Source organism: Pituophis catenifer, unplaced genomic scaffold (assembly GCF_029215685.1).
Source record: "Pituophis catenifer annectens isolate HBS135680 unplaced genomic scaffold, rPitCat1.0.hap2 SCAF_2, whole genome shotgun sequence".
Lineage (NCBI taxonomy): Eukaryota > Metazoa > Chordata > Lepidosauria > Squamata > Colubridae > Pituophis > Pituophis catenifer.
In genome coordinates, this window is record NW_027256882.1 from 225,497,150 (window position 1) to 225,518,823 (window position 21,674).

Sequence of the window (21,674 nt, forward strand, 5' to 3'; positions counted from 1 at the left end):
GATGTCAGGTCTGGAGTGTAAGAAGTCTGATAATGCCCTTGATATGAGGAAGAATGTTTTTTGGAAGATTTTGGTAATTGTCAATTTTATAATATAATGCATTCTATAAAATTTAAGTTACAATTTGAATTATAAGCATATATGGTATGATGAGATAAACATAGTAAATGCTTTGGACATTGGTATTGATAGGCAATCATTTTCACATTATGAAATGGTAATAGTCCTATGTGGAAAACTAGGATTTAATTAAACAACATTGTTAAGATCTTATGCAACATGTAGCATTGTATAGCAATGTGTCAATCTTCTTTACTGCATTTATATTCTCTAGTGAAGATTTTATACTCAGGCTGTTGCTGAACTACATTTTCCACCAGTCCCAGTAAGATTTGAGATTGCATTTCAGAAATATCTGGAGAAGTTCCTTTTTTCTTCTTCTTCTGAGCTATGAAATCATATCTGAAGTATAAATATTGCTAATTCTGAATGATTTTCTTAGATATATTATATCCTTATTCATCTGAAATTATACAGAATACAAAAAAGTTGATCAGTGTTTTCCCCATAATATGATTTCATTAATAAGCTGTCTTTCATTAATAGCAGTCTTTGACTGCATTCTGTTATATTTTCTGTTGACAGCTTTCTCTGCTGTATTCTTAACCCTGGTACAAAAGATACACAATTATTTTTAAATGCATAACTAGAAATTATGAATAGCATGGTATTCAGAACAGTACGATCTTCTGTCAAGTATGTGTAGCAATTAAGGTATTGGACTAAAGGAGAGCCAAGTTCAGGAACATCCTTAGACATAGAAACTCACAGGGTGATTGTGGGACAATAATATTGTCTCCGCTGAACATACTTCACAGGGCTTCTGTAATGAGGATGAAGAGAGATCCCTTCGTAGGGTGATCCTTATGGAATCTTGGCCATTTTTAAAAAATCAGGATGGTTGATTAGCCTCATGAACAAAGCTCAGGTCCTTTTATGTGTGCTTCAACATTGCATATATAAAGGACAGCACTTTATGCAGCCATTTCTGTAAATTTTGCCCTTTTTAGAAAAAGCCCCCTTTCAAAAAAGAAACATAATGCCCAGATTTCATTTCCAGAACAGTTAGTTGGAAAAATTCATAACATCTATTTACCAGTTAATGATTCTAATATTTATAAAGACTCATTTATTTTTTTTAAAAAATGTGTGTGAATGAGAGAGAGAAAGAAACAGAGTTTAATTTTATGGAAACTCTTGATTCAAAAGGAAAATTTGCTTCAATATATCATTAGCGGTTTTAAATTTATCAAAGTGAATTAATATTATAAGACTGCATTATCCGCAAGCAGTATATTTAGAAGAATGTTTATATGTAACTGAAATCATATTTTAAATGATATGTTAGTTTGGCAGAGTGAAATTTAAAATAAATATAGAATGAACAGGTATTTAAATCAAGGTTCTTTCAGTTCAAATCTATTAGCAATTAACCTGTGTAGAATTAACAAGCATTTAGGTGGAGAATATTTGCAAAAAAAGAAAGAGGCTTGTCTTGCTAGAATGAAATTTATCTATAAAATAGTTTTTAAGCTAAATAGCAACTTCCAGACAAAGATCAGTATGCTGCAGATAAATGAGTCCTTCTGAATGATCAGATGAAAGAAAATTCAGGGTCGCATTCAACTCAGGTACTTGCTGAGGCAAGATGAGATGGCAGGAATACTAATTTATAAAAGGCGACAGATCATTGTCGTGACATTTACATAGAACTTAAGAGAGTCAGCTGGGAATAAATCAGTGTGTGGGTGTGTGCCATGTGCATACCACCCTTGAAACTTCAGAAAATATAGCAGATTTACCCTTGCAGTGCCATATTGCTTAGCTGGGATAATTTCATTACCTGATTGTTCCAAAAGGTTTCTAATATTGCACAAACAGAATATTAACCATAGCCGTAGATAGCTAAATAGCCTTTGACTGTTCAACTAAACCTCAAGAAGAGCCATTGACTGTAAACAAGCCCAACCTCCAAGAATTTAGTTTCCACATGCTCAGTCCTCAATGTTGTGCATTGGTCAGGAAGATCTGAAAAGTACTTCGTGCAGACTCTACTTGCATTGAAATCATGCTACTTATAATACATTGGATGATTATATTGTGTTCATGTATTAACAAAGAATTTGTAATTTCAGCCTATTGGGAATGAAAGCTAGCTTTTTCAACTGCCTGGTAATATTTCATCACTTTTTCAGTGTTTAAAGTGCAGGACTAGAACTGGGGAGACTGACATTCAGTTCTCTCTCAGTGTCTATGGAGATTCTCAGTCATCCAGGTCATGATTGTCCCAAAGGTGCTTTTTCAAGAGGCAGCTGGACTTTCTTGTTATTCTTTGAAGTCGTTTTGCTTGTCATCCAAGAAACATTCTTCAGCTCTGTCTTCAAAGAATAACAAGAAAGTCCAGTTGTCTCTTGAAAAAGCACTTTTGGTTCTACTCTCAGTGAAATTTCAATGGATGACATCAAGTTAGTCATTCTTTGTGAGTCTACCTTTTGGTTTAGTTCTTGTAATGGATGAAAGGAAGAACTCTTTGTAAGCTACCTTAAATCCTAAAGAAAAAGCAGGGTATGAATCTGAACAAACAATAAACGAGATAAGATTTCAAAGTTCAACTGTACCCTAGTGAATGCTGTAAGATAATGCGTAATTTGGTTACAGCTTAAATGAAAATGTTGATGCCCTCCAATATAGAGAACATATAAGTAACCTTTTCTTTCATTTCTTTTACTTAAGACGAACAACAACGTATCCTTACACAGAAACTCAGATGTACAGCCAAAACACTGGGGGGAATTACTTTGATACCCAAGGAAGTTCTGCTCAGGTGACCACAGTAGTCTCTTCTCATAGTATGGTGGGCACTGGAGGCCTTCAGATGGGTGTCACAGGAGGACAGCTCATCAGCAGCACTGGAGGTACCTACCTGATTGGCAATTCAATGGAAAACTCTGGCCATTCTGTTACTCACACAACACGAGCATCCCCTGCTACAGTAAGTCATTCAGATCGTTATGTATGTTTATAGCTAGAGTTCTGTCCATTTTGTTTTTAATTGTATTTGTTCTCAGCTGCAGAAGTAGGTATGCTTAAGGAGATGCCATCCAATTGTACAATTGCAACACAACAGAGTTCAGTGATATTTACACCAAATAATTTGCCAACAATACACAGAAGAAATAATGTGCACTTTTACTATTATCTAGGTATATTACACTCTCCTATTGCCCAGAAGTTCATTTCTTTGTTTTTAAATAAAGTTAGTTTCCACTTAAATTGTACATTTCCCCACTACATAAGTAGATTTCAAAAAATCTGCTGAGTAGAATTTTAGTATCAGAACTGGCTTCTTTTATATCTGAATACCAATGCCCCTTTTGCAAATGTACAGTAGAACTTCTGGTCACGAACGCTTCTGACCACGACCAAATTGGGTTCCAACCAAAAAATTCACAATTTTTTTTTCCCCCACAGCTGATTTCCCCTTCTGTGCCTTTTTTTTTTTTTTTGTAAGCGCCAAATTTCCAAAATTAGGTTCAGGTCACAACCAAATCGGTTATGGAACGAATTATGGTCGTGACCAGAGGTTCTATTGTATGACCAGCTTTAACTTTTTGTTGTTGTTAATTTCATGTTCTTTATAACAGCATGAAGAATGAAAAACAATTCCATCATCATAATTAAAGCAAAAAGGCAATGAAGAAAGAGAGGGTTAAACAACCACAAAAGGTGTATTATAGCACAAGAATAGAATATGTAGTTGAAAGAGAAAATTATAGAATTCCTAATGTATTTATACGTTTAATAAAAACCATATAAGTACATTGATAATTCTATAATTTTCAACATTACAAGGATTTTAAAAGCCAGGCTATGAGGAAGTTATGAATACATCTTAGATGTTAAACTATTTACTGTATATACGGCTGTAATTCCCAAATATTTGAAATTGGGTTAATCTTTAAAAATTGAAAAAAAAGTTATTTAATAAACAATGACTTCAATTTTTAAAATTGTTTTATTACTACTTAACAATGGCTTCATATGCATTTCATGCTAAACCATAGTATGGTATAATAACAAAGATGAGTTATAGCTAAACTTGGAGAGTTCTTGAAACTTCTGGTTTAGATTAAGTGCATAATGTCATGTTGCCTCCACTATATAAATTACTGTTAATTTAATGATAGTTTATATAAAATTACAATTTCAAATCCTGAATTGTGAAAGTAATTTATTTAAGCAGTTATTAATATTAGTTGCATTTCTTCATTTTAGTAGGTATGCAGAAGAAGCATTCCAAATCTTGTGTTATTTAGTATATTTAAGTGAATCCTGTTTGTGTACATTTTCTTTCTATTCTTCAACAATAGGAGCTATAAAACCTTCAGCTTATGAAGTACACTTGGGTGGTTTTTTTTAATTTATCCATCTCTAGAATATAGTTATCAACTGGAGATGCTTTACATGGCACCCTATCTAATTGTTCCATGTACCATCTGTTTGGGAAATGAAAAAAAGATAATTAAAAAATTGCAAAGCTTGAATAAGATAGAAATGTTCAAGCTGCTTGTGTGTTTTTAATATTATGACTAATAGATGTTAAAATAGCAAATGATTAAACAGTAGCTTGTAAATTCAAAATTCAGATTTATTTCTATATTGTGAATTAGTCATTATTTTGAACTGCATGTTAGTTCTGCTTTTATTCATTATAATTTTTGCATCAACAAAAACTTTTTTCTCTCTCATGAAATATGATGAGTCACATTATAGAATGAAATAAAGGGAACTGTTTCAAGGCTGTAGTGAATTGCAACCTGATATGGAAGTTTACTCAGTGATGGGTTTTATATGGCATTACAAATAGAAAAGAAATCGGCCAAGTTCTTTTTTTAATCCCCATTTCATCAATTACTTGATGACTCCAATGTGGAGTGGATGATAGTATTTCTCTAATTTCCCTTTAAAAAAGAAACCCTAACATCAGATGTTTACAAGTCTACATAACAAAGCATAACAAGTGAAATGCGGAAATTAGATTTTGAAATGTTGAACTTCATTGCTACCATGCTATTGAGAATCAAATGGGAATTCTTTTTTTCAGAGGAAAACAAACAATGGATTTTATTTTCTGAGATTTTTAGCATTGTTATTTTCCATTAGGTAGCATTAAAAATACAAAGAGTAGGGGAATTCAGAGATGCTGTACTGGTTCAACAAAATTGGTTCAACACAAGTAGACAATTGAAGATTATTAGCAAAGTCCTCGTTTTCAAAAACTTTATTAATTTACAGAAAAAGCTTTACTTTTTTGAATATCCGGGGTAATCATCATGATCCTAAATTTAAAATGGAAGACCAGAACAAGATCACAATTACTCAGGGTTTCATTTTAACCATTGGTTTCCTGGAGTATCGATTAAATCCTTGATCACAAACAGAAAGGTTAAATTGAGAATTTGCTATATCAGAAAGAATTATATTAATATCTGTTGCAATTTCAGCATAAATGTTTACTAGGTGATGTTTTACTAAAAGCATTTTTCATGTGTGTATTGTTTTTCTGAAATATAGTCATGTGAAAAAGTAAGTACAAGTAAGTTTTCCTTTTTAACACAATGTGGACATGTTAATTATCTTATCTTCATTCAAGCATATAAAGATAAAGGGATGTAATTGAACAAAAACCTTATGAAAAATTGACTTTGCAATTATTTATTTTAAAAAATATATGACAAATATACCATTTTCTTCTGTGGAGCCATTTTAAATTATCCCACGGCATCTCAATAGGATTAAGATCTGGGTTTTGAGTTGGCCATTCTAGGGCCTTTCATTCCCCCCCCCCCCCCCATCATTCCGTAATGAATTTACTGGAATGTTTAAGGTCATTGGCATATTGCAAGGTCCATTTTTGATTGAGCTTCTGTCTTCTGACAGATGGTCTCATGTTATCTTCAAGCACTCTCTGATACAATGAGGAATTTGGATTCTATGATGGTGAGCTGCCCAGGCCTGAGACAGCAAAATAGCTCAAACCACAACATGTCCTCCACTCTGCTTTACAATTGGTATCAGTCTGATGAAATATTGTCTTTGCCAAATAACTGCCTCATCTGTGCAGCACATATTGTTCCAGAAATCCTGGTCTTTGTCTAGGTGTCCATGAACAAAATTTCAGCACTGATGATGTTACCTAGTTTGGGTAATGAAACATCTGCCAGAAAACAAGCAAGCTCAGAGAGCTTCACGAACCCTCATTTCAACCCTGAGCTACAAATATTCTTCTTTACTGAAACTTCATTTTTGTCCTAATGTGCTTTCTGGCACACCCCTCCTGTGTAAAACTAATTTGTACAGTTTCGTCCTAATTGTAGATTCATGTACTTTCACATCAATAATGATGAGAGGCTACCTTATAGTCACTTGATGAAATTGTGGGATCCATAGAGACTTCTTTCAGCATCTTATGTTCTGCTCTCAGGTTGAACTTGCTGGGATGGCATGGCTTAGGCAAGTTGACAGTTGTTTAAAAATCTTCTTTTGGATTTTTGGGATAGTGGGATTAATTATGTCCATTTGGGTGGCAATCTTTTTAAAATCTCTTCCCAGTGCCTATAACCTTCTTTCTGAAGGCCTCAAAGAGCTCTTTTAATCTAGGCCCGTGATGGCGAACCTATGGCACATGTGCCACAGGTGGCACACGGAGCCATATCTGTGGGCACGTGAGCGTTGCCCGAGCTCAGCTGCATATGCGTATGCTGGCCAGTTGATTTTCGGGCCTTCCAAAATTGGGAAATGGGCCATTTCCGGCCTCCCCGGGGTGGGTGGGGAAGGCCGTTTTTGCCCTCCCCAGGCTCCAAGAAAGCTTCTGGAGCCTGGGGAGGGCGAAAAAATGGGCCTACCAGGCCCACCGGTAACCTTTTGCCATCGTGTGCCAAAAACGGTGGGAGCGCGGGGCGCATGTGGGGAGGCATTGAATGATGGGTGTAGGCATGCGCGTGCGCAACCGCCCCCTCATTCCCTCTGCTTTTGGCACATAATGACAAAAAGGTTAGCCATCACTGATCTAGGCTATGGTGATACCACACAATTCAACAGGAAAGAGCAAATCTAATTAAACGTCTGAGGTTTAAATAAGACATGTTCCTCCCAGATTCTATCTAACAATATTCCAAACATTGGAACCTGATGAATGTAGGGGTGTTCTTACTTTTTCCATATACAATATTTGCATTTATATTTATGGTAAATAAATATGGTACATGATATTTTTTATATTATAAACCCTTAATCTATCAGTATTGTTGAAATAAAGAACAAATATCTATGTGTTGAAGTGTGTTGAAAAAGTAAAAAAATCAGTGAGGTGTACTTACTTTTTCATATAACTGCATAATATGCAACATATAATGGAATAAGTCTAACAGCTGTTTAGCTAAATGTCTATGGAGATTATCAGTCATCCAGGTCATGGTTGTCCCAAAGGTGCTTTTTCAAGAAGCAACTGGACTTTATTGCTTTTCTTTGAAGATGTTTTGCTTCTCATCCAAGAAGCATGGCTTGGCAGTGGATTTCTAACCACATAGGCAGCGGTCTCTATGACCTGATCCAACTGTAGATGCCAAGAATTGCATTCTGGATTTTAATGTGCAGTGCATATGCTCTACCATACAACTGCAGTCTCTTTCCGTCTGAGTTCTTGCTTTCTGGTACTGAAAGTGAAGGAGCCAATCCACAGTCTCAACTGAGATGATGGAGAACAACTCTATTGTTGTTCTTAATTTATGTGGTCATTTTTTTCATTTCTTTTTTTTTTATTAAAAAGTTTTACAAGACAGAAAACATTTTTATAAATTTCCCCCCCTCCCCCTCTACCCCCCTCCCCTCTCCCCCCCTCCCCCCAAACTTCCCAGAGCAAATACAGGGTATAGCATTTATCAATCATAAGCTAAACTAAACTAACAATCTATAAGTTCCCGCACCCCCCCCCCCAAGAATCTTGACTCCCCTTGTACAATACAGATACATTTCTAACATTCTAGTCAATCATAAGCTATTTGGTATTTCCTGGTCTGATATTTATTTTGAATGTAATCAATCCATCTCCTCCACTCCAGTATATATCTTTCTTGTGTATGATCCTTCAAGTACGCCGAAATTTTCGCCATCTCTGCAAAATTTGCCACTTTTAATGTCCATTCTTCAATAGTAGGTAAACATTTCTTCTTCCAATATTGTGCTACCAAAAGCCTAGCTGCTGTTATCAAGTTTAAAATCAATTTAGTCTCTATAGCTGTACAATCTGTAATTATACCCAGCAAAAACAATTGTGGAGTAAATGTAAACCCTTTTCTCCTAATATTTTGCATAATCCACCAAATTTTTATCCAAAATGCCTTAACTTTTTTGCAAGTTCACCATATATGAAAATACGTTGCATCCTCCGACTTACATCTCCAAAATTGAGCTTGCATATCTGGGTACATACTCGCTAGTTCTTTGGGGTCTAAATGCCATCTATAAAACATTTTGTAAAAATTTTCTCTTAAGTTTTGTGCTTCTGTAAATTTAACATTTCTAACCCATATTTTTTCCCAAGTTTCCAACATTATAGGTTCCTGAATATTCTGTGTCCATTTAATCATACAATTTTTAATCAATTCCGTTTCCGAATCTATTTCTATCAAAACGTTATATAACCTTTTAATATGCGAGTGCCCTTGGTCTCTGATTTGTTTTACCAAGTTTTCTTCATTTTGCATGATACCAAATTTTATTTTTTTTCATTTTTTTCATTTCTTACAAGAAATGATAATTTTGGGAGAAGAGAGGCCAAATATTTATTCATATTCTAAACCCATCCCCCTGACTCTATTTCTGTGTGGTGTCTAGATTTGGAAAAGGAAGTTCAGAACAAATGTTTTTCAAAGTTTAAGAGTATTAATTTCTTATTATTTTACTAGTGCTGTAAAATAAATGCTTAATCTAATCGTATTTTAGGTGTACTCTGATCTAAGTCCATTTCTTTTCATTCATTCATTCTTGAAGATTAACAGTAATAAGACCAGGATTCTTCCTTTGTAATTGTGCCCGTGGTTAGAAATAAATCTTTGTTATGTCACTATTTGGGGAAGGGGGAGAGAGGAAGCCAAATGAAATGAGTACTTTATTTTGATTTCCTTTTTCTTGATGGGAATAGTAGAAGAAGGAAAATAATTTCAGTGGTAAACTGAAAAATCTTAGAAGATTTTTCAGGAGTGCTGTGATTTTGAAGTTAGGTATATGTCCCACTTCTCTAGTGAGGAACTTGAACAAGAATACAATCACTTCAGTGGTGGGTTCCTCCCGGTTCAGCCCGGTTCGGCCGAGCCAGTAGCGGTGACGATATGACGTCACCGAACCGGTTCTGCCCCCCCTCCTGCGTTATTCTAACCTTTTATTTGGCCCCATCTCCAATCTGTTGCTGCCTCCTGAGTCCCAGCTGATGGGCTATAAGGAAAAAAACTGTTTAAACTCTTGCCGCGGGGCTTCAAAGGGCCGCCCTACAGCTGATCAGTGGTAAAAGGCAGTTTGGTGGTAGACTGGTGCCTCCAAAAACAAATGAGTAGACCGGTGCCTGCAAAAATAAATGGGTAGACCAGTGCCTGCAAAAATAAATGGGTACACCTGTACAGCTCTGCAAGCAGTTAAAAGCCTGGTAGACCAGTACCTCTGTTAGATCCTAAAGAATTGTCACATGACCATCAAGCCACACCCACAAAATAAGCCATGCCCACAGAACTGGTAGTAAAAAAATTTAGAACCCACCCCTGAATCACTTCCCTGTCTCAAAGAGGACCAGCTACGACTATACAGGATTATATACAATGTCATTTCCCTATTCCTTTATCTATAGCTAAGACTTTGTGGGCTTGCTTGGATCACATAGTTCCAAATGCAGAATGTGATACCAACTGTACAAATCAGCTGAAATTGAGAAAGACTCAATTTTTTAAAAGGCTTCTGTATTTCTGGAAGTTGCAGGTTGAAAATGCAGGAAGAGAGAAGAAATTCCAAGAATCCCTGCTTAAAGTTGGCAAAATACGAAGGGGAATAGTGTAGATGAAGCCATTACTTGTCATCTGTCCACATAATCCAGGATTTTTCACATTACAGGTAGTCCCTGACTTACAACCATACTTGAGCCTAAATTTTCTGTTGCTAAGCAAGATTTGTTAAGTGATTTTTGTCCCATTTTATGATCTTTCTTGCCACAGTGAATCACAGCAATTGTTAAATGAGTAACACTAATTTATAAATTAAATCAAACTAATAATAATAATAAACACGAATGTTAAATGAATGTTGTTTCTTCATTGATTTTGCTGGTCAGAAAGTCCCTGGGACACTGCAACTGTCATATATACATGCCAGTTGTTAAGCGTCTGCATTTGGATCATGTGACCATGGGGATGCTGCAACAGTTGTAAGTGTGAAAAATGGTCATAAGTCACTTTTTTCAGTGCCAATATAACTTTGAATGGTCACTAAACAAATGGTTATAAGTCAAAGACTATCTACTTCACTAGTGTGAAAAAGATGCTTAGATATAAATACTGCAGCTCCTTCCAGTGATATGAGCTAACATGTGACCTTTTTAAAGCAATCCAGAATTGAATTTTGCAGTCTGTTTTGGCCTATTTATTTCTAACTTGGGAGTAGTTGAGTGGAGAGGCTTTTTTTTAATGTCAAACATACCCCCTGCTACATACACACTTTCCAATTTCCATTTTGCTAGCCACACTGGCAGGGCATATGACAAGGCAACATCTCTTTTTCATTTCCTCCTTCCCCTTTGTCCTCTATCACCGCACTTTTCTGTCAATCCTTTTCTTCCTTAAATCAGATTAATGTTCTTTCTATCCATGCTTAGAATATAACATAGCATCCTTTGTGAATATTTTAGGGGAAAAAATTCCACTTTCTGAAATTGATAATCATGAAGACACTCTGAAAAAATGGCTAAGAGACTGGTGTTCAGTGATAGGAGTTGAGGCATTAAAAAGTGGGTCATTCACTATTTATTTGCATAAACTTTTAATACATTGTTACCTAGAGTTTTTCCAAAAAGCCTAAGGCAATAATCTAACTAGCGAATGGCAACTGCAGGAATATCTAATACTAATATAACCGTCACATTTTACTTTGTTATGTTCAAAGTGAAATTTGTAAATTAAAATAATTGTGGCTCTGCTGTTATTTATTAAAGCTTTAATTTTGGAAATTACAAAAATAGTGTATGCAACTAGAAAGAAACCTTGTGGCTATCTTGACACTGCTTAAATGTCAGGGATTCAGGTTTGATTGCATACATGTAAGTTTGCAGGCATGAATTTGGATAATTCTTCAACAAATTTCAACTGTCTAACTTTGCTGAAAGCCTACCTACTCCTTCTGACATCATTTATAGGATTAGAATATGTGGATTTATGTAAGAATTTTTTAAAATAATATTTTTGATATATTGCTTTGTAATAAAATAATAAAATATAAATCACTAAGGCTACATATGATTATAAAATATAAAAAACACATCAGAAAGTGTAATATAAATTCATGTAATTTATTTCCTCAAATAATTTTGATTATGATAGTAAAGTTTAATAGAAGCTATACTTAAAGAAAATAAAAATGAGTAGAAAAGTGCAGGAAGGAAGGAAGTAAAAATATGCTAAAGAAAGAGAAAATAAATATAAAGTTATTTCCATTTATCACAGCTATAAACAAAATTTACCCTCTAAAGTTGCAAACATTTATCTCTTAAACCCTTATCCTATCTATTATTTATTAACAAATGCATAAAACACCATCTTTTCAGTCTTATGTCAGCAGAGTGCAGAAAGGGTACCCAGAAAAATCAATATATCTTGTTTTAACCTTGATCAAATAAACCAACTTTATATGACTACCTGTTAATTAGCCTGAGTTTTTAATTCTTTCAAATATTGTTGTAGGCTTTGATTTCTCTTAATTTCTTTTCGTTCCATCACACAGAGTTTTTAAAAATCCAATAGGAAAAAATTACCCAGGTCGCTCTCTTGGTTGTCCTTTGTATTTCCTCTTTAAATTTTAAAACCTCAGCCAGTTTCTTTTGTAAATCCAGTGAAACATCCTTTTCTAAAGTATTCTCTTAGCCAGTCAATTTTAAATCCACTTTTGATACCATCTCTATTTTGTCAGGTAAAATTTGTTCTATAGCTGTCATTTCTTTAATAACGTCTTTTGGACATAGTCTGTTCATAGAAGGAGATATCTTTACTGACATTGTTGATTTTGTGGCTACTATTTACTGCTTCCATTTTTCTATAGTGTCTTTCAATATTTTCATTATTATAACATTTTGCAATATTCTACAGACTTGTAAATCTTTCCTCTATCTAAAGATATCCGTTTCCTCTGTCTATTTTTTGAAATAATGTAATTGCTTATCTTTATTTTGTCTTGCAAAAAAGCCAAAGCAGAATCTATTTTCCACGAAAACTGTTATTTATAACTAGTGCCAAAATTTTATTGTACAAGTTACAATATTTCAAATTTTTTTCTGGAAGTAGTTAACCAGAAATTTCTGAAAGATGTTAGAAAGTGAGATTTGCAAACATAGTGTCATTTAAAAGTCTTCAAGATACAAATCCCATCATCTCCGGGCACCCAACTTGCAGAAAACCATTGTTGTGTAGTCTCATAATGGGGAGCAGCTGTCCAGAACACATGTGGGTGATCTTTGTCCTCTCTATCTGGAGAGGTTCCAAGGAACCTCTCTATCATAGGTTTCTTGGTCCTTGTCATAGTTATTGGTTTTGCTTTAAAAAAAACTGTCTTCAATTTGCTGTACCTCTCCTGGAGGTTCACTTTCTCAGTGAACTTTGGAAACTAAATGCTCCCAACTTGCATAGCAAGAAATTTTATAGGTATAAAGTATATTGGTATAAATTGGAAAAGGATACTACCTGAAAACTATTGAAGGTGTCTGTGTATTTGATATTGCATTCATGCTATAGTTTCACATAGCCCATTTAATTTACCATGCCTTATTCAGCCAATTATACCCAACATTGCATTTTCATTCTTGATATTTTTAGTATGAGGCTGATGGACATACATAGTGTACACACTGTTTGAAGTTTTTAGGCAACAGGTCATATGCTTTATTTTGATAATGGGGGAAGGGGTACCTAGATCTTAGAAAAATACAGAAAGTAAGGAAATTTGCCCAGTCTACATGAAAGTATAATGGAAACCAAATCTACACTGTATTATAGCAATTTCAGAATCTTACTGCCTTTTGGATACCTTATTAGACAACTGTAATACTATAAATAGGACTGCCACTGAAAGGGTCTAGCTGTGATTCAAAGAGCAGCTGATTTTTACCTTTGAAACCCTAAAATGTCAGGTGCCACGATAACAAATATTTTGCTCCATTATGACCCTGTAAATATGTTGGGATACTTATTGAATGCCCCACACTCCACTGCTAGAAAGAGAACGAATAGCTTCCATGCATGACCATATTTTCCCCATCCTCCCAACTGATTTTAAGAAATTATGTTTTGTGATTTTATCTTTTTTTCCCCCAGCTTCCATTTACTGTATGGCCACCATATTTTGAGAAAACAGTTTTAAATGTTGGTAGAATTTTATATCCTTTTATATTATTAATTACTTTGGAAACACTAAATTTTAGAACTGATTACTACATCTTAAAATACGTGGGGTTTCTTCAAGAATACATTATTAAAGTTTATCAATTCAATATATAAATCAGTAGTTCACTGGTAGAGCATATTTTCTCATGCATTAATATCCAAGCGTTAACCCTTGACATCTCCATTTTAAAAAATCTATTAAATTCAGAGTTTACTATCCAGAAAGCAATGGTCTGATACCCTAAGCAATCTCTGAAAACAACCATTCATTAAAAGATATTATTTTCTTTATTTTGTGGAATCCCATTCCCCAGTTATTAGTTAATTTCAGTACTGCTTTTTCTTTTACTCTGAATCAAGACACTAGCTTCTTCTTTAGACTTCTCTCTTAAAGACTTAAAAGAAAATGAGAATTTATTTTAATTTTAAATTTTACTTTATAATATGTTTGATATAACAGAACCTTTATATTATGCTATATAGAAACTTTTTTATTAACTGGACTTTGGATAAAATCATTCTATGTAAAGACATCATTATAAGGCTAGGATCCACATGTCCTCTATACTTGTAGCCGATATTCATATGTTTTGTTAATATGCTGCTTAATATGCTGTATTTAAAAGCACAAAGTATGTTTTTTCCAACTGACCAGTGGGGATTGTTAATGGGAACTTTTGTAGCAAAATATTATAGGTTTAAGAATTGAATTAATTTTTTCTGATAAACTGCATTCATTCTAAGAAGGCTGGAATATTTTTTTCCCCTCAATAGCTAACAATGTAATGTTAATTAAAACTTGTTTACTGTTTTTAAAAATAATCACATGGCAAGAGGTGCAGAGTGCATATTATCTGTCCAACAAGTTGACTCTTATAGTTTATTCTTGTGCATATTTAGTTAGCATGAGTCCTGCTGAGATCAAGTGTCATAGAGATGAATGTTTGTAAGGCTGAAGTATTTCACATTCTCCGCATATCTATTTCTAGGATATTTATCTATTTATATGGGTTGCATACTATGCTCTCAATTCTCAGATGCTTGCATTGTGGATTAGCAAAAAATCATATCTTCCATTCTTTTTCCTGAATTGGAAGTTGGGGGTAAAGGGGTTCTTTCTTAAGAATTTTGTAGACATAAAATCTGATACAAAATTTGCTAACAAAAACATTTGGCATTATACCTGTGATCAATTAAAAATATCTGCTTTAACTAAGGTTTCTTTTTGAACTGGGCAATCTATCAACATTTCTATAGTTATCTTTTATTACTATCTTGTCTTGAGCCCTTTTTTTAATGACATCTATTATCAGATTGAAATGGCGATTGAGACACTGCAAAAGTCTGATGGTCTGTCCACTCACAGAAGCTCTCTTCTCAACAGCCATGTAAGTTGCCTCTTCTTCATGTAAGCTAATCCTTTGCTTATTCTGCATGCTTTGCTTGTCTTCTAAATGCTTGTTTTGTTTTGTCACCCTCCCCCAGCTTCTGAATTTTCCTTTCCACTTTTGAACTCTCATAGCAGCTTTTTTTTTCCCATGTAAGATGTTAGTGCACCAAAATTGTTTGATTTCCTTGCTCTTAGAATGCTGCTTTTAAGTTTCCTGAGTCACTAAAAGCAATTCAGAAGAAACAGTCAGACCACACCTAGGTTAATACAATCTTCATGTTATCGTCAAGCGTGATGGGAATTGTATCGTCATTTGAGAAGGAGTAAAATCTCATAATTCTGATGAAATACAGTTTAAGTTACATGTAAGCGAAACCTAGTCCACTCAACTATATTGTATTGTAGTAAGACAAGGAAATAGATAAATAGCTAATAAATATTGGTTTAGTTTTGGGCCCATCCAATTTGACCCTCTGAATCCCCGTGTTTTTTAAAAAACTATATAAGTTACTTTTTAATTTGTGTGCAGAAAAATGGAGAAAACAATTTCAGTATGAACAAATTTCTATATTTATGTGCAGTTTTCTAGGCTTATTTGACAGGGGTTCTAGAGCAAGGTACAAATGCTGCATGAAACAAGTATGCCTGTGTGAAACAACCAAGATTTGCTTTGATGGACTGAAGATTCTATCAAGGACTGATTCAGAGGCTGACTATTTCCAACAAAAAATGTTGGAGAAGGTTCCTTCTAACCTTCTTTACCAGACCAGGTCAAAGTGCTTACAGGCTACATAGCTTCAGAACTACGTTCAGGATTCATTGAAATCACTCAGTCTGACAGACTTTCAATGCACCTAGTAGGTGGCTTTACAGTAGGTTTCAGGTTGTCTTGTTGACCAAACACCTGATAGAGGTGAGCCAGCAGTGTCACCTAGGTCCCATTTGCCAGAACACTTGGTCATTGTATTCTGGAGAGGTGATCTGTCAGAATTGATGGGCAAATCTCCTGGCCTGTGTGCTCAAGAAAACATGGTAGCCAAACACTTGATCAGTTAATGCTGGTGAGAAGCAAAATACCACTCCATTTGCTGGCTCCAGCCAAGCTGGCTCAGGAATTCTGGGAGTTGAAGTCCACAGGTTATAAAAGAGCCACATTTGCCCACCCCAGGGCTAACTAGATAATTGGCAGCAGGCATAGTAGCACCTCTCGTCAGTTCTGGGTTTGCTGAGTGGGAGTTCTGACCCTGGTTGCTGGATTTTCTTCAACAGCCTCAGAGACTCCTCAATGCCACAGAGAATATTCATTTCAGCCTTAAAAAACAAACAAACTGTGAATTCTGGGGAGAAAGGCTGCGAGAAGTACTCAGAAGAAGAACAAATGCCTGCACTTGGTTAAGAAGAAAAGGGCGTCTTCCTTTGGAAATCATCTTTTGTGATGGGTGCATCACTCAAAGCTTGACTGAAGCAAAGCATTCCTTTGAAAATTCAACAGCCTTTCTATAGAGTATCATTTAAGGAGCAGTATAGTCATTTCTTTTGACAGACAGGCAGATAGTATATTTGACAAAATGATACCAAAAGCAATTTGGATTGGATCAAGATTGAGACAGTTTCACCGCAGGTCTAAATGTTAGGTTCCATCCACTGATTCTATTGAGCCTACACTAAGCTGGGCCAAATTTTAATTCATTAATTGTATTAATATTTAATAAGTAACATATTAAGATGACAATAACATAGCTTTGCTTTAACCTTCCTTCACAGAAAAATACAGCAAGAGGTTTGGTTGGTGCCCTGGAACACTTGAATAATTTCAAATAGATGTTCTCAATTAGTTTGTGGCATTTTAGGCACACTTACTGTTTGCTTATTAAACATTACACTGGAAAGTCAGTTGCCTTATTTTCTAGCCATGGCAAGTTGGTGTAATAATTTATATTGTTTACATATGGAATCTATAACACTTCTTTATCTAAAAAACAAACCAATATGTACAATATTTATTTTTAGTTATCTAAATCAGATAATTTGTAAATTATTCAGCCTTCACTGATATTAATGTACAGGTAATCCCTGACTTACAATCACAATTGACCCCAAAATTTCAGTTGCTAAGCAGGATAGTTGTTAAGTGAATTTAGTCCCATTGCATGACATTTTGCCATAGTTGTTAAGCGAATCTGGCTTCCCCCATTGACTTTGCCTGTTAAGAAGTTTACAGATGGGGATCACATGACCCCGGGACACTTCAACTGTCATAAATACAGGCAGTTGCCAAATGCCTGAACTTTGATCATGTGCCCATGGGGAACAGTCGTAAATGTGAAAATCGGTCACAAGTCATTTTTTCACTTTCATTGTAACTTCTAATGGTCGCTGAATATGTCAAAGACTACCTGTTTTTATTTATTTATTTATTTTGTTTTAGAAAAACGGCATCATAAAACTGTGGTCCTGTGATTTTTGTTTACTCTGTAAATTTAAAAATAGAATATGTTAGATGACTACAATAAATTGAGGGGGGGGAAATTTAATAGTATACCAGAATAAATTTCAGACCTCTCTTCAGAGGAAGAGAGCCAAATACACTTCAGAGGGAGGCATGTTCTGTGATGCAAGGGCCCACTAAGATCTGCCATCTCACAACATATCTCTTGTGGGGAAGAGAGCTATCTTTTCTACATGAACTTGTTGCTGTGATACATATTTCACCCTGGAGCATTAGATTATCATTTAGAGAAGGCGAGCACTAAATAGATAAACAGCAGCTGCACTGACTTGAGTTACATTTCATAAAACATTTTAGATTTAAATTGAATTTTTGTACTGTGCTATTCTATTGTGTACATTTTCCTGAAAATTAAGATGAAAACAGAATTTCACAATAATGAATCATGCAATTAATTCACAGTTTTGGAGTGTGTGCCAATAGCAAAACCTTAAATGACATATTAAGACCATATTAAGTTTGTGTTTAGTTCCTAAAATTATTGTTAATAATTGCTCTTTTTGTGACTTTTTTTAATTGATGTCCATTCCTTATTTGTGGAATCTGAATTAGAGTAGGCTACAACTGAGCAAGGAAATTCTGATTAGCTACAATGATAATGGTAATCATAAATTAATTCTGCATCAACCTCTGTCAGTTATTTGTTTCTTGCTTGAGATTATTCGAATCCTATTTGCTCAGATATAACTTACCAAAGTTATATCACAACATGAGTTTTACTTTCAACGGCCTCCCAGGCAAGGGAAATTTTGAACCAGAGTCCTAGATATCAATGCTCAACTTGACATGGAGTTATTGGCCAAAAATATATATTTAAGTTGGTTGTCTAAGAACAAATTTGCAATTTGAAAAATGCTTGTCAATGAGTTTGACACAATCTTTAAGAAGAGCCTATTCTAGAACAAGATTTGCATTGTTGGATTTCAGGGCCAAATATGGACACTTCCATCACTTGCTTTATCATGAAAGTACATGCATATATACTACCTAAGCCATTGAAAATATTGCTTGTATTTTGTTTGACTTCCCCTCCCTTAGGCTTTGATATTTATCATTCCCATTGGAAAGAACAGCCCATTAGGATCTGAATCCTAGATTGCCTTATTTCCTCCTAGGCTCTCATTATATATTGTAAGCAGAATTGCTAAGTTTATAATTAGGTCCGTTGAACTATCGTAAGAACCTGATACATTGAATAAATGGGGGTACTGTCTAAGGGCAATATATTTTATCACTGCATTTTATTTTATCTATTTTATTCCAGAATCAGATCATGTACTTTAATTTCATTTTTTTGTATGGCCGTAAGACTAATCAATTAATAAACTGTTGCTATTACTATTTCCTCAGACATGTTGTACACTCATCCACTTATAATTATGTGACAGAGCAGCTGTTTGTTAAATTCTTGTGTGGTTGTTTCAAATGTGGAATTACATTAAATAATTACATTAATTGTTACTACCTTAAAAATACTGTACTGCTTGTGATAGAACTTCTTGCTGTTTAATCTAGTGCAGAAGATCCTTTGTCAGTGAAATCTGTAAGCAACATTCTTAAGAAGATTCCTTGACTGTGCTGTGTCAGCCATATCTATGGCAAGTGACATTGATTTAGAATTAATTAAAGATGGATCATCTATTTGGGAAAGAAGCTGTCTAGGCTGGGAAATTAAGCAGGGGTACCTCTAGTTAATCTGTAAATGGAGACCACCAAGGAATAACAATAGCACGTAGATTTATATACCACTTCAGAGCATTTTACAGCCATCTCTAAGCAGCTGATCAGCATATTGTCCCCAACAATCTGGGTCTTCATTTTACCAACCTCAAAAGGACAGAATGCTGAATCAACCTTGAGCCAGTGAGAATCAAACTGCCAAACTGTTGGCAATCAGCAGTCAGCAGATTTAGCCTGCACTACTGCATTCTAACTACTGCACCACCACAGCTCTTAACTAGGATTGTAGGCTTGATTGAGAAAAGTCAGAAAAAATTCTAGAAGAAGCCAGTGGCAAACTTATTTCCATATCATAGCCAAAAATCTATACAGACAAGTTTGCCAGGAAGGTACCAGAAAGTGGGAAAAGGCTTTATTTTTCATGATCCATCTAGGATGAAAAAAAGTGACATGCATAATTTATCTTTTGTCATTATTAATTCAGAAATAGGAAGAGCATAGGTACTTCAATCCGTTCTGGTTAATTTTAATAAATTATATGCATTAAGCTACGATATTCTTGGTTTCTGGCTTAAGAGGTGCATATTCAGTTCATTAGTGTATTTAATAAAAGACAATGGTTATGATTTCCCTTGCTCTATATCAGCATTCTGATAGCAATTAAAGATCAGATTCTCTGATCAGCTATACAGAGAATGAAAATATGAAATGGTCAGTCAGTGAATGTCAGAGACAAAAAAGACTGGCGTTTAGTTGCAGAGGGAAGGATATGGAAAAGAGCTTACTGAATTGTGGTGTGGAGGTAAATAAATTTTCTTATCAACTGTAAGCTCAGTCAGTAATTGTCAACTGTTGGTAACAGCTGCCCTTCCATAATTACAATCAAGGTTTAGTTGGTATGCAGTATTGTCAAAGATTTGAGCTTGACAGTGTAGCGTTGCTCATATTCCTAAAACTGTTAGTATTTTGAAGGATACCACTGAGATTGTTTAGAATAATTTGAAGTAAGCAAACAAAATCACATGTTTATATGTTTTATTACTATTGTCAATTACAATAAAGCTAACGGAATGTATATTGCGACCTTCAGATTATTCACTATAAACTTCATTTTCACTGTCAAAAACTATTCTTGTTTTGAGTAGGAAACTCATACTGCTGGTTATTAGAGAGAGCAGTTGAAAAACTTAGAGGTTGTGTATCTCTGCTAAAGATGATCTGCAATAAGCAGGTTGACTATACAACAGCAAATAGCACCCATTATTCTGTTCCACTGACTTGATTTAAGTGGTGCTTTTATAGCAGCATGGGGAAAAAGTGCACAGCATGCTAAGTCAGAAATGGAACTCCTTTCAATCCACCTTTCTAATTTTAATGTGTGACTGTTTCCATTAGCTGTTTTCATCTCCTTGATCTTGAATACACGGATTTCCACATAAAGTTTTTATTATAATTACCAGAGATGCAGCAGAAATTTTATCAGGCCTGATGTACAGGTAGTCTTTGACTTATGACCACATTTGAAACCAAGATCTTAGTCATTGAGTGAAGTGGTCATTAAGCAACATGTCACGTGACTGCTTTGCTCAACAAACGTAATCCTGGCACTCCTGGTTAAGGTCATTAAGCAACCTCGCAGGTCATTAAATGGGCTAAATCCAAGGTAAGAAGCGTAGGGTGCCACATGAGGGGCGGGGGAGACCACTGAAAATTCTCCCTGCTGAAATCCATACAGGATTTTTCGGCACCTTGCACTCCTTTCCTTATCACACTGCCTCTCCCTTCAGGAACTGGAAATCTTTCCTGCTGAAATCCAATCCTCCCTCAGGATTTGAGCTCCATTTCTGCACCCCACTAAAAGAGTTCAGCTCCGTTCTATGTAGATGATGTCATTGTGTGCATGACATCACATGATCACAGGGCTCTTGGTAACTGGTTATAAATGTGAACAGGTTGCCAAACACCCAGATCACAATCATGTAACCACAGGAATGGTGATGCAACATTGTACAACAGCTGGAAGTGTTTATGCCAAAGCCCATATGATCGGCTTTTCAAGGTCATTGTAATTCCTGACCATCATTAAACAAAATAAAAGCATTATTAATAGCACTTAGACTTATGTACCGCTTCACAGTGCTTTACAGTCCTCTCTAAGCGGTTTATAGAGTCTAGGATTACATGTACTTAATAGCCTGGATCATTTCACTGTATGTATAATTCTACTGCCAATTGGATTGTTTTAGCGGTTTCAATATTTGCATTATTTTTTTTTCTAACAGCCAGGAATTTATGCATTAGTGACACTTTAGCAAGTGTCAAGATTGATAGGGAGAGATCCCTTAGT

At 35.0% G+C, this 21,674-nt stretch overlaps 1 protein-coding gene across 1 annotated transcript in view; it reads left to right on the top strand.

Annotated features, from left to right (window-relative positions):
- RFX3 (regulatory factor X3) overlaps positions 1 to 21,674 on the top strand; it is a 170,312-nt gene that overhangs the window by 102,711 nt on the left and 45,927 nt on the right. The window contains exons 4-5 of the mRNA XM_070935568.1: positions 2,794 to 3,052; positions 15,062 to 15,136. Coding sequence (XP_070791669.1) covers positions 2,794 to 3,052; positions 15,062 to 15,136 — 334 coding nt within the window. The remainder of the gene's footprint in view (positions 1 to 2,793; positions 3,053 to 15,061; positions 15,137 to 21,674) is intronic.